Genomic DNA, 17,412 nt, shown 5'->3' with positions numbered 1-17,412 from the left:
CTGTAGCTGTCACGTAAATGTAATGAAGTAAAAAGTACAATATTTCCCTCTGCAATGTATGTGAAGTATAAATACTCTAAATTGTACTCAATTCATTTGTAGTAATTTTCTGGGTATGACTGGTGCTTTTATTGTGCTCTTACCTGCTTTTCCCGTCACACACTTGTCACTGACCGCATTAACCTATAAGTGACTAATAAAACTGAAACTAATATACCAGATCTATTTAATGGGTATTTTTACTTTTCATACTGTAAGTACATTTACCTAATCATACTTAAAAGCAGGACTTTTACTTGTAATGTAGTATTTCAAATATATTTGGTATATTTATACTTAATTATATACATTTAGAATTAATCTAGTCAAACACACATAAAATCCCATAAGAGACACCTGAACTGGCTGATAAACCGCAAGTTTATTCCTCCAGTTTGTACTGAACTGAACTGAACTGATTACTTGGAACTCTTTACAGAGAATCCTAAAAAATACTACTTTGTACCTGTCAGTGAATTTGAATCCATGATCACAAACAAGGAAGTCGCCACTAACTTTGTTGACTGGTGTGGAATAAACCACCTGCACATCAACGCCAGCAAGACCAAAGAGATGGTGATAGACTTCTGCAGGAAAGCATCACAGAGTACACCGGTCTGCATCCAGGGTTTAGACATTGAGATCTTGGAGGAGTACAAATACCTGAGTGTCCACCTAAACAATAAACTGGACTGGTCCACAAACACTGACACCCTGTACAGGAAGGGCCAAAGTCGTCTCCATCTGCTGAGAAGACTGAGGTCCTTTGGTGCATGTAGGACATTACTGAAAACTTTTGGTTGCATCTGCAGTCTTTCCGCAGTGGTCTGCTGGGGCTGTGGAAGCTCTGAGAGGGACAGAAACAGATTTAATAAACTGGTCAGGAGAGCTGGCTCTGTCCTGGACTGCACTCTGGACACCACTGAGGATGTAGGTGAGAGGAGGATGTTAGCAAAGCTGACATCCATCATTGACAACCCCTCCCACTCCCTGCATGACACAGTGGGGGCCCTTAGCAGCTCCTTTAGTAACAGATTATTGCATCCAGTGTGTAAGAAGGAACGCTACCGCTGGTCCTTCATTCCATCAACTGTCAGATTATTCAACTCCAGTGTAGCTTAATGTAGCACTGGTTTCCATATCCAGACTATATATGATTTCAAACACAAATTACCTTGCAATAATTACTTTCTTTATTCACTCTCATTTAGTACTCTATCAGTACATACTGGTATTCTACTGTGACATATATATATATATATACTGTGCAATATCATAAATGTTGTAATCACCTTATCCACCATTGTGCAATTTGTGTAAAATCTATGAAATTCCATAGTATTTTTGGTTGTATAGTTTTAACCCCTGCTGCAGTAATACCCAAATTTCCCCGGCTGGGGATTAATAAAGTCTGTTTTATCTTATCCAATCAGCTTGTATTTTATCTGTTTTAATTGGTTGTATTTGTATTCACATACATACATTGTAATTACTTTCTTTTCTTTTGTATCTTTCAATATTTTGTATCTTTTAAGTCATTTAAACTGTTGCTGGACATCATTGCCTCAATAATAATAAATAAAGGTAATAATAAATTTTAGTGTTTTAAAGCTGACCATCATGTGTCCGTTAGCTGATTGGTCTTAAAAGCTACATGTGAAACAGCCCATTTCAACTCCACGATGCTGCCGCACACACAGTGAAGTGAAAGTCTTTCTAGTATTTGTACACCCTTTATGTTTTTCTTCGTTTTGCTGAAATGACACCTGATGGCCAAAAGTGTGTGGACATGCCTTTATGTATTGTGTCTGGGGCTATTTTTCATGTTTTGGTATTCTTAGTCTATTTAAATGCAACTGAGTACACTACAATTTTAACACCTTTAGTTACTTTGTGGATTAATATTATTAATTCAAAATATTAATCAACAAATAAATGATGATGGATTATTATGGATTAAGACACCCAGCAGGATATAAAGTTATTAAAATGAACTCCACTTTCACCAACTGCAACATTAGTGATGAACACATGAATGCATCACTAATTAATTAGAATGAAAAAATCTAATTCTGAAATAGGTCAACGGTTTGTTTCTTTCTTGTTTCAACAGTACAACGTCCCTGTGTGTCATGATTTCATATCTTACACTGCATATAAAAAAGTGAAGTAATTCTGCCTTTTAGCCGGCTCGTTTAAAGGCTCACAGTTCACAGTTTCTGAAAATGGTCCGTGTGTTTTTTTCCACAGTGGTTATAAATCTTCTTGACCTGCTTTAATCAAAAAAGATCTGGAAATGTCCCTTCTGCAATATGGGACCTTTAATTATACTTACCCAATATTTACATATTGCTGAAATTAAAGTTCGGGAGAAACAGAAACACTTCAGATTAACTTCATTTAAGAATGACAGGTTTGTCTTTTCTGCCATTGACTTTCAGTCAAAACAGAAACAATAAGTGTTTCAGTATACAAGCTGTTTGTTAAATATTTTGACTGAGACGATTGATACCACTCTCCCGTCTGTTGAATATTAAGGCTACCACCGATAGACAGTTATCTTAGCTTAGCATAAAGAATGGGAACAGGGGAAATGGCTAGCCTGGCTCTGTCCAGACAGAAGCCAAGAAGCTGAATTCGGTGCATTTCCCAAAATGTTTAACTATTCCTTTAGCATCAACATTTAGCAACCTCCCCACTGTGATGATACTGCTCATCACTGAGACTCTTTTTCTCCCTTCAGTCTTTTTAAAGTTGAGATATTTGTTGGTCTTATAACAGGAGTAACATCACCTGCAGTAGCCTAGAATAACCATTATGTTCATCCCTGGAAAATTCTGCACATTGACTTCAGAAAGGTTTGTTTGCTGGCTGAGCCATGTGCATAAAATCTTCTCAATGTATGTAATCATATTTCATGATAATGATCCATATTGTGATGTCGTACATTTTCTGCAACATGAAGGGAGAAACCTGCTCATCGACTTGTTCTTCACCACCTTTATGAAAAATGCATCATTCGATTGAATAGGCGAGACAGCAGTAATAACCACACGAAACTCATTAATTTCAAACATCTCATTATTTTCTCCACATTAACTTCGAAACAACCTCATAAACCAAAGAGTAAGAAAGAGCATGCTCGGGCATGCAATGATGTCACAACATGATGATGCCACTGGGTGCGAAGTATAAAACAGACAGTAGCAGAGAGTTTCTTTTTATATCATTCATAAACTCAGACTCAAGGACATTTCGGTATCCACTGAGAGTTAAAAGCTAGCGTTTATTTTACACTGCTCTCCATGTCTCACGTAGCCTTGTGTTGCTGGATAAAAGAGACGAGAGGGAGAAACTCACAAACTGACACCAGATTGAGCAGGCTGAACAAACATGCTGAAAAAAATCTCATCCGGCCCAAAAAGTGTCTGGAAATGACACCGTAGAAACCCCATTTTTCCCTTTTTGACTGGTCCAAAAGGGGGACTGGGAGAGAGAGACAAAACAGTGCATGCCATTTGGGGGTGAAAGGGAGGTTTGTGGGGTGGGTGAAGGGGCTGGTGGAGGGGTGGAGGGTCACCTTTCTTAATGTTGAAGGTTATTCTTCTCCTCTTAGCCTGCCCACATGGGGTGTTTCATCTAGGGGTCGGGGGTTTAAATAAATTAGAGACGATAAATGAATAAATACGAGGCACTCAGCATTCTCTCTGTCTTGCAAACTGCAAAAAGTAACAAACTTGAATAATAATGACACATAGACATATATAGTAGAATTAGTGGTTATAACATAACAGTCTCAAGGCTGTACAAAGGGGCAAGGCTGAATCCTCCTCAGTATGTCAGCGGTTAACGTGTAGTATGTGTGTGTGGGGGGGGGTTTGCATGTGAATGTGTGTGTTTGTGTGCGTTCGCTTAACAATAAATTGAGAAAGTTCCTCGAGGTTTAGACTCAGGGGTCTTGGAGAGTGTCGGTCGCTGACATTTGATCAAACGTGAATCTGGCTCGCTCAGATTCTGCGATTCGATTTGGACGAGGAGTGACGCGGCGCTGATTTCCAAATCTCTGCCAACAGGCGCAGCGACAGCAAGTGACAACCAGGACGGAGTGCGTACAAATGAGGACAGAAACAGTGATGTTAAAGGGATAGAAAATGCACTTTTAAAACCCCACACAGCCTCATGCAATGGTTGTGTGCGTTCGTGTAGTTCGTAGTGGAAAAAAGAAAAGAATAATGACGGAGCCCTTTAAAATGGATCTACTCTTGCAGCATAGTTCTGTATGTAGCGCATAGTGCGAATAGGAGTTAGAGACGGGTGGATGGGGCCAAGAGGGGAGAGGGTTAAAAGGCAAAAGGGGTTATTGTCTGCAGGGATCGGGATGGACTGCGTGCACCGTGCTCTTGGTTAGCATGTTTCTCATGATAACCAGGAAACAAGGGTCGCTATATTCTCGTCTAGAGTGATGGAAAAATGGGCAAAACTGCCTGTGCCATCTCCAGTCCATTTAACAGTAGCTGACGGACACCCATGCACGTGTGTCCCGATACACCACGCTAGTTTAAAGCTGCACTCTTTACTTTCTTACTTTCTTTTCTATGGTTGCAAGCTCAAAGTAAGCATTTGAAAAGGAACGGTGCTTTTGTAGAAACTCGAATGGGCTTCAACAGAGGTGAAAAGACCAGTAGCAACAATAGAAAGGCTCTGCTGTGTCCGTCACTCGGGCTGCGGGCTCCAGTCGAATAGGCAGAATGTCCGTCTCAGGAAGTAATAATATAATATACCGTAGTTACCAATAAGTCTTAGTAGATCATACCTGTATAAGCTTAAATAAAGAAGTGAATGAAAAGAATGGCTACTCCAATATTGAGTAAAATGACCATAACCACCAGAATAGAGCTGGAGCCCTAAAAGACAAGAGAGGAGAGAAGAAGAAGAAGCAGTTAGTCCAGGTCATCATCGTCCGTCCGTGGAGACAGACACACATGCAGCCACACTCAACTGAGCCAAAGACTGATGATACAGAACAAAACGCAGTTCAAAAGTGTTTTCTTAGTATTGATCGCTCCATAACAACAATAATATTCTCATCTAATGCAAACAACGAACTTGTGATTGATGGGAGTTTCTGAGTAAATGTACTCAACTACTGTACATTAAGTACAATTTTGAGGTACTTTGAGTGTTTCAATTTTATGCTACTTAATACTTGTACTATATTCTTTCACAGCAGGAGTGAAGTTACAGATGAAGACTTTACAAATAAAACATGTGATGAATTTCTGAAATATGACGATGATATGATAAACTGTGCTCCACCTCCTGCTTTTGTGTTACAGCATCAGTAATAATATGATATAAATGGCAGCATAACTCACTGTCCATACTTTTACTTTAATGCTTTAAGAACATTTTGCTGTTATCATTACGCTTTTGTACTTTTACTGTGGTAAAATCTTGAATGCAGGACTTTTACTTGTATTTCTAAACTGTGGTATTTCTGTTTTTACTTCAGTAAAGGTCGTAGTTTTCTGATTTTTCCTCACTGAAACATAATTTTAGGCTGTAGGAGGATTTTTCCCATCCCAGTACCCACGAGCCTTAGCTGCTGTTGCTATGGAGAACAAGCCAGCTATAGTCAAGAATTAAAACTGTGATGAATTAAAAACCTGTCGCGGTTGGACTTTTGAACAAAACGTGGCGTCACAGTTTATTCAAACTGTTCAATTATTGTTTCCTTTTACCTGAATTTCCTGCTTGTTGAACACTCACTGGTTCAACAAATAAACTCTGGTTTGTTCTTATAGGTTATTGATCTATGAGGGGTACTTTACAAGCTACCCAGCAGTATAGAAAGTAATCAGAATGAGCTCCACCAGCGGTGAAATAAACACATTCATGTATCATTAATCATAATCCAGTCACATATATTATTATGAAGGGGTCATTCAGATGTTTTAAGGGAAAATGTATAATTTTTTTTCTTTTTTCTCGTATGTCTACATGTCAACTCTTTCCATCAATGATCAATTATTGGTTGATTCGTTTGGTGATCATGTCGGTCTTTTCTGACAAGGACATGAACTCAAGCTGCTCGTGTGCTCTACATACACCGTTTTAATGGGCATTATTCTACAAAGTCTGTTTCCAAAACAGCCAGAAGGAATGAATGAATTTTAAAGCCACACTGACTACATGTCCTTTAGTTTGATGGATGTAACGTTAATGACGAGGGTATCTTGATTTGCGTGGAAGTATTAATATCAACTCTCGCTTAGCTCACTTTTCTTAGTGTGCTATAATGTAATTATCTTAGAAATATTTGGAAATATGTACTTTCTTGCCAAAAGTTGCATGAGAACATTGACACTGGTCTCATGTCTGTACATCACACGATTAGCTTAGCTTAGCATAAAGAGTGGAGGCAGGGGGAAACTGTTCACTGACATGTTGTATCTCACCTGTTTAATCTGCACACAAACTGGAAGTGTGCAACTCTTACATAAAAATAAACGTTTTTCCAAAAATGTCAAGTTATTCCTTGATGATTCAGACAGACAGACAGACAGACAGACAGACAGGCAGGCAGGCAGACAGGCAGACAGACAGACAGACAGACAGACAGACAGGCAGGCAGACAGGCAGACAGACAGACAGACAGACAGACAGACAGACAGACAGGATCTCTCAAACACACTGCGACTGTAACGACTCACTGAGTTTGATTTGAGGGTGAGATGCTCTCCTTCCTGCTCCAGAGTGATGGGCTGAGACTTTAGGGGTGGGGAGAGGGTGAGGTCCCTGTGCAGCGGCCACTCCTCCAGCTCTGCCCCCACATTCAGGTTGTCCAGCATCTGTACAGAGTCCATGGATCCCTCTCTGACCGGCCGAAGGCCTCGAGATCGCAGCCTGTTGTTTTTGGGGGCCGGGGACTCCTGGCCCAGCCCCCGAGACGTCTGCGAGTCCGGACACTGAAGCCTCATGTCAACCGTATAGTCATTCATCCGCTCCTCGTCCTGCTCTGTGACGCGCGAGTGGGCGGGGCTCCACCTGAGGGCGCTCTCAGCAGTCCAGCCCCCGGTGAGGCCGTCTAGCCTTTGGTCGATTACAGCATGCTCGTTAAGCTTGTGGTTGGAGGGGTTGTGCTGCTTTGGATGGTGGTTGGAGTAGACATGCTCTCGAGGGTTGTAACTAGAAGAGACGTGGTCCTTTGCATTGTGATTAGAGGAGATATAATCTTGGGACTTGTGATTGGAAGAAGCATGCTCAGAAGTCTTGTGATTGGACATGTTATGTTCCAAGGCCTTGTGATTGGATAAAATGTGCACCTGCGGCTTGTAGTTGGAAGAGGCATGCTCGCAGGCCTTGTGATTGGTGGAAGAATGATCCCATGTTTTGTGATTGGAGGACGAGTACTCCCTTGACTTGTGATTGGAAGAGGCATGCTTGGAGGACTTTTGGTTGGACAAGGAGTGCTCCCATGCTCTGTAGGAGGAAGCGTGCTCCCGGGACTTGTGATTGGACAAGGATTTCTCCCGCGGTTTGTGGTTGGACAAAGGGGCTTGCTCGTGGCCGTTAATTTGGCCCTCTTGCTCCTCCAGAAGGGACGGCGTGGTGGAACGGCTGCTGCCTCCTCTGTCCGGATACATGTCATCGGTCCAATTGTTAGCCCCTCCCCTCGGCAGATCCATCCCCCGCCCCTCCACCAGCACCTGGATCTCGGCCCCCCCCTGATCGTCCACGGCGCTCTGGCGCATGAAGCAAGCATTTCTGGGACGATGGGCGTGCTTGGGCGGACTGTGGGGGGGCGAGGTGGGCACGCTCAGCACGGGGCTGAGATCAGGTGTTATTACAGGTGGCGTGGTGTCCGGAGTGCACAGCTCCGGACTGTCTGTTCCCGTGGAGATCACCTCATGGTCTTTGTCCTTGGCGTCCTGGTGCTTGGGCCTCTGACATTCAAGCCCTATGAAAACAGTTGGTGAACAGCACCAATGAAGAGATCTGGCACCGATCCACAGCGAACCCATCAGTCCTACAGTGTGTGTGTGTGTGTGTGTGTGTGTGTCAGTGTGTTATTAGCATGCAGGCTAACAAAAAGCGAGAAAAGCTGCATTCAAACTGGATCTTGTGCTGACAATCACTGCTGGCTCAGAGAGGATCGTGGAAGAGAACACATTTGGTTTGAAGACTAATCGTCTGTAGTGTGAATGTAAACACTGAGCTTGATTTAAATCCACATAGTTGATATATTTTCTGTTAAATATTTTACAGCCCAGGTACTTGGACATGTTTCTAAGTAGACTTTAAATGAAGACAATGAGTGAAATTGAGTAATTTCCATAATTTGCTTCCTTTTTTATTCAGTCACGACTACAGCCCAGGTCTCTGGGGGGAAATAAAGCCACAAAAAGTGGACAAATTTGGCAATAAAACAATTTACCATTATTGCTGCTCCTTAAAAAGCTTAAACTGAGCAAAAGAGGAAATAAAATAATCAATCAATCAATTTTTCTAAATGTATTTTTATATCATATCACACGTAAAAGCCAGCAGTAAATCATCTCTGTTTGAAACTGACTGGAGTTGAAACTGGACACACTTCTGTGCATGGTGTCTACTCACCGTTCCCATAGATGTGAAAGGAGGGAGAGAGCTCTTTGGCAGCGATCCGGGCCAGTCGACACTCCTCCGTGGCCTTCTGCGCCACTCCTTCAGCTGCCTCCGCCTTCCCACGAGCGTGGCTCATCCTGAGCAGGACAGGTAGAAACACTGCAGTCAAACGCGCTCGAGCTATAAAAGTCATTATTGATTCTGGATCTATGGAGATCCAGAATCAATACGAAGATTCAAGCCAAATCTGTTCTCTGCTTTACTTCTAAAAAAATCACACCCAGGAAATATATTTGGCTTATTGAAGCTTAGATGTTCTGTGAGCAGTAATATCCAGGAGTTATTCGACTGATTTAGTTTGCTTCTGGTTTTTCTGACGTCGACGTAAAGACGTTTAACAGAGAGGCCAAACCCTAAACCAAACACATGTCTTTGTATTTAATTATCTGATATTCTCAGAGATTGATTATTGACTTCTTTAGTGATGTATGTTGAGATTTTACTGACTTCTAATGAATTTTGGTACCAAAATGATTCCATACCAGGAGTCCATCCCCTACACGTTTGTCTGACCTTGACATGGCGATCTCCGCCTTCTGCTTGGCGATGTCTGCGGCCTTCTCGGCAGCTTCGACAGCCCGGTCCACCTTCTCTCGGATTTTACTGGCCCTCAGCGGGATCAGGTTCTTGCGTTTGCCGCTCACCAACACGTTCTGCTTGTACTTTCCTTCCTCCTTGGTGCCGTCAGGGAAGGTGGTGCATCCGTATCCGTGCCTCTTGTTCCCTGCCCATTCACCTTCGTAATGCAGGCCGTCCGAGCGCCGGCTCACGCCCCAGCCGGCCCTCTGGTCGCTCCGCCACTCGCCAGCGTACATTTCTGTGACAGTGGCGTCTACGGGAGCGCCCTGTTCACTCTCGCTGGCGTTGGAGTGGATGTCAGATGCAGCAGAGCTGACGGTGCTCATGCCGGCCTCGCTGCAGAAGGAGCTCTGCTTGCTGAGCTGACTGGCCAGGGAGCTTTTGGACTCGGAGCGCCGCAGCTTCAGGCCGCTCAGGATGGACTGGCGGAAGCGACCTTTCCTCTTCCTCTGGCGTTCGGCTTCACTTGGAGCCGTCAGCGCGAACCCGCCTCGTCCCACAGGGCTCCCGGCCAGCCCGGCCACCACCCCGTCCGTGGGCGTGTTGGCGGTGCCGTCCTCCAGCACAGCCGGAGGGCCGTGGCTGTGCTCGGAGCGGAGGGAGTTTATGGATGTTCGCAGAGGGAAGAGGATGACGGCCGCCATGCCGTACGGTACACTCTGCCGCACGCCATAGCCATGACGCATCCCGCCGAGCCACTGGCCCTGGTAGGTTCCTGAGAGACAAACAGGGACACGGTGAGAGTCAGGACGGGAATCTTTTCCTCTTTTTATCCACGAGAGCTGCATGAAATATCTCAACAACCATTGGATAGATGGTCCTGAAACGTACAGATATTCATGGTGTCCAGAGGATGAACAGCAATAACTTTGTTGAATGTTAACTTTTCATGTCGCGCCATCATCAGGTCTAAATCTTAATTTGTCCAATACTTTTGTTTCTGACTAAACACCAGCAAAACTAATGATGTCCCCATCAGCCTCAGCTGTGTTTAGTGCTAATTACAAAATGCTATCATGTAAACACACTAAACTAAGATGGTGAACACAGTAAACTTTCTACATGACATGGCTATCCATCCACAGGAAAAGCAGGATTCATCCTCTGGGGATTGATAGTTGTTGAGATGCTTCAGTCTGAACCAAACACTACCTTCCCCAGATAGCATGCAGCTAGCATGCAGCTAGCACTGCTAAAAAGAGCCAACAGCGTCTGCTGATGTGGACTGACAAAAGTGATACAGGTGAATATTCACCAGCTGTTCTGCAGTGTGAGGTTCATGTATAGACCACATGCATCTATCATGCTTCTGTAAAAGGTGCAGGAATGAATTCCTTCAGAGCCAGACTGAGGCAGAGTAATGGCACAACATTTAAGATGTGATAATAAATCAAAGAAACATTTGAAATAAACCCAGAATAACAAATATTCTGCATTTCTTCATCATACATATGTACCTTCTAAAAACTGTCTTAGTGCTAGTATTTATCCAGACCTACGTAGCCCTCACCTGACGTCTGCACACCTGAGCTGTTTGAGGTTTGGCAGATTAGACAGAGGACAGAAGATAAACCAGCACAGTACAGAAAGAGACGATGACTGTCTGTCCAGTGATGGAGGGAGTATTCAGATCCTTTACTGAAGTAAAAGTACTAATACTGCACTGTAATCTCCACTACTCTGTTACAAGTCTATCTGATCTCATCAGATTATTGTGACTCAGTCGTTCATGTCAAAGCAGGATTTTACTGTTGGAGCTGGTTGAGCTTCATTTGACTCTATGGATTCTTTTCATTCTGGATCTGCTGATTATTTCCTCCATGAATCGATCGATTGTTTGGTTTGGAAACATTGTGAGAATAGTGAGAAATGTGGTGACGATGAGGCCAAAGTGACGCCTTCACAGTGTTTGTTTAGTCCAAAGCTCCACATTATTACAAATACATTCAAATAATCAAAAGGAAAAGCAGCAAATCCTCATATTTGAAAACCTGGAACCATGAAATACTTTTATGATGAATGATTATCAGAGTACTTGTTAATTTTGTAGTTAATTTTCCATCAATTGACTGGTTGTCTCAGCTGTACTTGTATAAACTGTCTGGTAGTTTCATTTATAAGAAAACATCATATTTCATAAATCCTTCATATGTTTTGTATTCATAAATATTTATTTGTAAAGTAAGTAAAACTGTCAGATGAATGTAATGGAGTAAAAAGTACAATATTTCTCATGTCTATAAAGTGCCATGAAAAGAAACAACTCAAAGTACAAGTACCTCAGATTTGTTCTGAAGTACAGGAGTGAGTAAATGTACTTTCTAATGTTACATTCCACCTCTGGGTGTCCTGAACTGTGAGCCAACAGTTCAACAGTTTAAGTATTTTTAAAACAGAAGAAAAGTTTCTCTAAAATGTGAATTTTCACCAAAACCTCTTAAACAGAAATAAAACTTTTCTTTTACATTGAACTCCATCAGCCCGGTTTAGACCACAGAGGTTCCCACATGTCACGTCCTCTCCCCCGTCTACCAACAAAGACATAAATGTCAGCCGACACCCAGACCTCCAGGAGGGAGGAGCAGAGCCTGGAGCGCCATGGAGAGACCGCGAAACAAAGGCGATCCGCTGCAGGGGGAGGTCAGCGTCTCACCCCCTCCACCCTCTGCTCACATCCCAGAGGTGGTCCGAACAAGAGGTGAAGAGAGTCTCATATTTCCGGGCAGGAAACTCGACAGCCTCCTGCTCAGCTCACAGCTCGTCAGTTTCATTTACAGGAGCTGCACCGTTCCTGCTGACGGAGCTGCAGAGCTTCACGTCATGAAGGCATTTTAACAGCCGTCTACACCTCAACTGGAGTCTGACTCACTGTTCAAAACCCAAAGACGTTCACCCCACGATGACAGACAGAAGCTCTTCTCTCAGTGGAGAAGACGGAGATACATTTTTTTTTTCAGATCAACTTATTAAGTAATTGACTAATTGTTTGAGCACAAACTGAAATTACAAATGTCATAAAGTTTGAAAAGGTGAAATGAACAGGAAATTCAGCTGCTGATCAGTATTTGGACGTCTGCATGTTTAGATTTGGTGAAAATGTTTCCATCAAAGGTAAAAATCACCTTTTGTGTGGATCCGCTGACTGTGGCAGTTTTCTGTGTTTCTCAGTTGCAATTAACATCGGATCCAATCTGAACGATCAATGATGAATTTCCCCGAAACAAATTGATTTTTTGTTTTCATGTCTTCGTCTGTTTCCAGCCCAAATGAACAAATTGTCATACGTTGAACATCCTACATGCGTCTGGCTTTATATTTTTTCTTTTTCCTATGAAACAGGTTTGATGTAAAAAAAAAAAAAGCCAAAGATGATGAGAAAATATCAACAATTTGTTCACTTATATTAATAATCTCTGTACAATATTTAACGGAACATGAAATTAAACAATACTGTTAATATTAAAAGCCAAAGTAGTATCTAGTCATGTATACAGTATATTGTAATTTACTGTAGATCAGCAGAATTTTGCATAACATTTACATGTAATTATCTTTTATGGTGAACGTGTCAGTTAACAGTTATATATTTTCACATCCAGCAGTGACGGAGCAACATCAGCGTTCATTTGGAGTCGTGTTTGTGGCCGACTGATAAATCTGAGTCCAGTATTCGCTCTTTTTTTTGCTCTGTTTTTGGTCCCTACCGACTCATGAGGGGAAATATCTGGCTCTTAGCTACTGAATGCTCCACTGAGTTCAGCAGCTCGTTTCCACCCGCGTCTGTCTGCTGTTTGCTGCTAAAGGAGGCTGACTCCTCCGTCAGGTGATGATTCTCTGTGAGATTCTCATCATGGGCATCATTATTTCATCGTGTAAAAATTAGCTTGACATCTGTCTGCTGCAGCCCGGCCAACAGAATATTCCAGCTATTAGTTCATTTAACAAGCAAAGGTTAACAGTTAATACTGAGGTCCACTATTCACCGACAATTAGCTGCTTATTTGCATCATATTAGTAGCATACTGGCTCTTTATTAGTCATTATAAAGCACTTATTAAAGCTTTATTCTGCATAACCATTTTCTACAACTACTAGGCCATTAACTAAACGTTTTCCCTCAATAACGTCTTAATTACTCGTTAGCAGGGACAGTAAGTGAGGACGTTGTTGTACATGATATTATGATTGTAATGACCAAACTTTAACCCTTCATAACGCAACCCCCCAGAATGAGTCATTAATAACTTCTTTATAATGACTAATAAAGAGCCAAAATGCTACTAATGCATGCTAATGAGCAGCTAGTTAACGGTGAATATGTGTTTCTTATTATAAAGTGTATAAAGTAATATGTAGCTGTTTGACAGGAGCCTCCTTCAGCTTCTTGCTGGCGCTTCTGTGACACAGCACGACTGCTGCTGTGTAACTGATTTGCATCATCTTCCTTGCCTCAGCCTGAGGTCACCGTTTGAGCCATTTCACACTCATGTACAATGATACCACGCATGTGTCATTACTGACGTTTCCAGTTTCTCTGCTCTGTCGGACGGTCGGCAGCTGACAGCTTTTTAATGAATGTGGTGATTAGTTTGTAGGAAATGGCAGAACTTTGGGAGTTTCCTCCATCATGCTGCTAAATGACCGACGCTGCAGAGTCATCGATGCATTGTTTGTTTGCAGACGAGCAACTTACAACTCGGAGTGGAGCAGCTTTAGATGAAGAAAAAGTGTTAAAACTTTGGAGAAACAAGTGAAAGAAAGTTTGTTTGTTAAGTTTAAGTGGCTGAAGCTTTCTAAATGAGCCTTTTGGTTGACCTCAGTCAGCACATGTCTTGCATCATTTCCTGTTCCTTCAGAGTAGTGAAGTGGACGGATTTCTGTCCTCCAAAAACAGAGCACTATTAATAGCAGCTAGTGTGTTGAGTTCGTATGTATGTGGAACTGGAGCTGACCGTGGTGCTGAAACAAAACCCCAAAGAGTGCACTGAGGACTCGAAGGTTTAAGTTTTTCCAGGCTATTCTCTGTGTCATAGTTATGTCATAGTTATGTTTTCATTTGTTTATAATCACCTCAAAATAAGATCATCGTGTTTTCTTCCAATGAGCTCTTAATATCTACAGACGGAGCGGATCCTCTTCCTCAGAGTCCGCCATGTTGCACCACCATGTTTCTACAGAAGCCCAGGAAGGACAAACCAAACACCGACTCTGAAAAGAGACTTTCACCTTTATTATTATTATTATTATTATTATTATTATTATTATTGATGCATTTATGTGTGAAAATCAGCTTAATGTTGCAGCTGATGGAGCTCGTTTTAATCATTTTATTTACTACTGAGTTGTGAAATTTATCCCACCATCAATCAAGTCTTAACTTAATTACCTTATTATAATCTATACTACGGTTTGTATTGTTTATCTGAACCTGTAAAGTAACTAGGAACTAAAGTTATCAACTAAGTGTAGTGGAGTAAAAGTACATGATTTTCTTTTAAATTGTAGTGGAGTGGAAGCATCAAGTAGCAGAAAATTGACATGTTCAAGTACAGGTACAAGTTCCTCTGAATTTTACTTGAGTACAGTACTTGAGTAAATGTATTTAGTTACTTTCCACCACTGGTAGATTACAGTGGTTTGATGAGAGCAGAGAGAGTGAACCAACATTAAATTAAACGCTAAAACACACAGCTCAAAAATGTATTTAAACAGGCTACAGTATTTGTACTTAGTTACATTCCAGTACTGTAACCTAATACACCACATCCTGTTCGGACCAAAGGGTTAAAGTTTATTGTTTTCCTTGTTCACTAACTGTAAAAACAGTAAAAGAATATAAACTCTGTACAATTAGTGTGCAGCCTTCAGTCCTACAGACGAACCAAACTCAAGCCACAAAATGATTGATTTTATTTTTCCAGTAATTCTCTGTATTCTCGCCAAATAAGTATTTTGTCCTCTTGTATTTTTATAAAATGTACTTGTAATTACCTTCCTGAAGCTTTTAAAATCTTCTCAAACTAAAACCAAGATTCTCTCTCCATCGACCAGGAGCTGTCCGCGGTGCTGAAACCAGAACCGGACTGAGGCGCGCACAGACCCGAGGCCGCATGTGGACTACAGGTGATGCGGTTTAATGTGAGTATTTCTAATAAGCACTTGTTCTGTTGACAGGTATGAGTGTGTTCCCGTCTCTCTCTCTGTGTGTGTGTGTGTGTCCTGCACATTTACTGGGTTGTGGAAAATGTGTCAGCTCGTGCGTGCTATATTCATCTGTCGGCGGTCTTCCACGTGAGCGGAAGAGAGGAGCAGAGCTGTCGCGTGACGCAGTCTTTTTTTATGTTTTCTTCCCCTCACCATCTTTGTTTTGTACTGGACAGTCGCGTGCTCAAACAGCAGGTATGAGGCCTCGTGCAGCCCCACTGCTCGCGCCTCTCGATGAACAGCCTCCACCGTCACCAGCACCGACACGCGCCGTGTTTGCATTCCACCTGCATCACTTATTGACCTCGCTTCCATCATCCGGGTCCTGCGCGGTGCTGGAGGGAGGCGGTGACGGCCGGGCAGCATCGGTTATCAAACGGCCTAGATTACAAACCCCCGAAGTCATAAAAAAAACGAGACTGACAGAAGCTGAGAGCCAATCAGGGAGCAGAAGAGCCTCGAGCTGGTCTCTGGTGAGACGCTGACCTGCTGTCTCCACGTTACCATGGCGACAGAGGGTGTGATGCAGAGGGGAGAGGGGTGAAGGTGTGTTTTTATAAATCTGTGTGTCTCTAAACACAAATGATGAGATTCAACATGATTTAATTTCTAATATTAGACACACGTCCTCTTTAACGTCCACGGCCCGCTTCTGTCTCGTTCTCTGATCGTCTAATAATAAAGGCTGGTCAGCCGGCCCCCGTCAAGGTGATGTACACCCCACAGACGTCCTCATGTATGCATGTGGACACGGACGGATTACGTGACAAAGAGCCCCCAGGCGCAGACAAATAAAGGCCCCCATCCCTCCTACAGCAGAGCAAGACCCCCAGACAGAAAGAGACATGGCCGACGTCCTTGTAGTCACTTTGTGTCTCTTTGTAGTCGTTCTGTGTGTCTTTGTAGTCATTCAGCAGCTCTTTGTAGCCATCTTGGGTCTCTCTGTGGTTGTTCTGGATCTCTTTCTGCTTGTTTTGTGTCCCTTTGTGGTCAGTGTTGTCTCTGTCTGGTCAATTTGCGTCTCTTTGTAGTCACTTTGTGTCTCTTTCAGTTTTGTTCTGCAGGTGAAGCAGAACTCTCAGGTGCTGCTGTTGGTTAAAAACTAGGGATGAAGAGAAGCTGTCTGACTCATGTTTAAAGCTTCCTGCCACAGCAGATCCTCTCAATAAATATTATACTAAATACTACAGAACACCATACAAATATTGGCCCCGAGGGGCCCCCTGAACCACCGGGTGTCCGGGCCTGTGCCTGGAAGGCCTGCTCAGTAATCCATCAATGCGTGTGGATGTGACCTACATGTTATTTATGTAGCCTACATTAGAGATGTGTTACAGTGGATTTTAGCAGCAGACGAAGTAAGCAAGTCGTTCCACTTGCAGCCTGAAAATCAGTTTGCAGAACAGGAGCTTAAATGTTTTATTCAGAGAAGTCAAACTGGACAAAATCTGATCTGTAAACTGGTGTCTGTGGGAGGACACAGGGGGGCCAAGGTGGAACTGAAGCCTTACCTCCATCAGAGTAGGTTTCAGTGCCGTATCCATCCTGCAGCCCGTTGCTCCACGTCCCCTCGTACCGGGCCCCGCTGGCCGTGCTCTCCAATTGCCCATAGCGACCTTTGAACCCCTGCGTCCACTCCCCTCTGTACTCCCAACGGCCCTTGCTCTCCACTCCGATGCCGTGCCGCTTGCCCTGCGCCCAGGTACCCTGGTAGCTGTTCCCGCTGGGCCACGTGTACACGCCCAGGACCTCGAAGCCGTGGCTCCAGGCACCCGCATACTCGCCCTGACCCTGGGGCCCCGTGCAGACCCCTCGGCCATGGGCTTTACCCTGCTCCCACCCCCCGCAGTACGACCCCCCGTCATCAAAGTCAAACCTGCCTCCAGTGGACATGCATGAAACAGGTTTAGGCAAATCCTTAGA

The 17,412-nt window shown here is 43.1% G+C and overlaps 1 protein-coding gene across 2 annotated transcripts; it reads right to left on the bottom strand.

The window, feature by feature from the left end:
* Nucleotides 1-4,862: 4,862 nt before the first annotated feature.
* On the bottom strand, nt 4,863-17,385 carry jph3a (junctophilin 3a). Of its 2 annotated transcripts, XM_041938887.1 has the most exons (6): nt 17,001-17,382; nt 9,220-10,000; nt 8,659-8,783; nt 7,539-7,999; nt 6,753-7,139; nt 4,863-4,943 (listed from the first exon to the last, which is right to left on the bottom strand). In XM_041938887.1, the coding sequence occupies exons 1-6, from the start codon at nt 17,380-17,382 to the stop codon at nt 4,863-4,865; spliced, it is 2,217 nt and encodes a 738-aa protein (XP_041794821.1). The 2 variants fall into 2 exon arrangements, with proteins under 2 accessions (XP_041794821.1, XP_041794830.1); XM_041938896.1 differs by having other exon boundaries at nt 6,753-7,999; nt 17,001-17,385.
* Between the last annotated feature and the right edge of the window lie 27 nt (nt 17,386-17,412).

Source organism: Chelmon rostratus, chromosome 1, assembly GCF_017976325.1.
Source record: "Chelmon rostratus isolate fCheRos1 chromosome 1, fCheRos1.pri, whole genome shotgun sequence".
NCBI lineage: Eukaryota > Metazoa > Chordata > Actinopteri > Chaetodontiformes > Chaetodontidae > Chelmon > Chelmon rostratus.
Note: the sequence above shows the minus strand (reverse complement) of the source record. Positions and strands in the feature narration are given on the sequence as shown.

Coding starts and splice junctions, on each gene's coding strand:
- jph3a (XM_041938896.1), bottom strand. CDS start 17,382: ATGTCCACTGGAGGCAGGTTTGACTTTGATGACGGGGGGTCGTACTGC. Junction 10,001..17,000: donor TGAAACCTACTCTGATGGAG/GTAAGGCTTCAG, acceptor TTTGTCTCTCAG/GAACCTACCAGGGCCAGTGG. Junction 8,000..8,658: donor CTTTCACATCTATGGGAACG/GTGAGTAGACAC, acceptor CTGTTTTCATAG/GGCTTGAATGTCAGAGGCCC.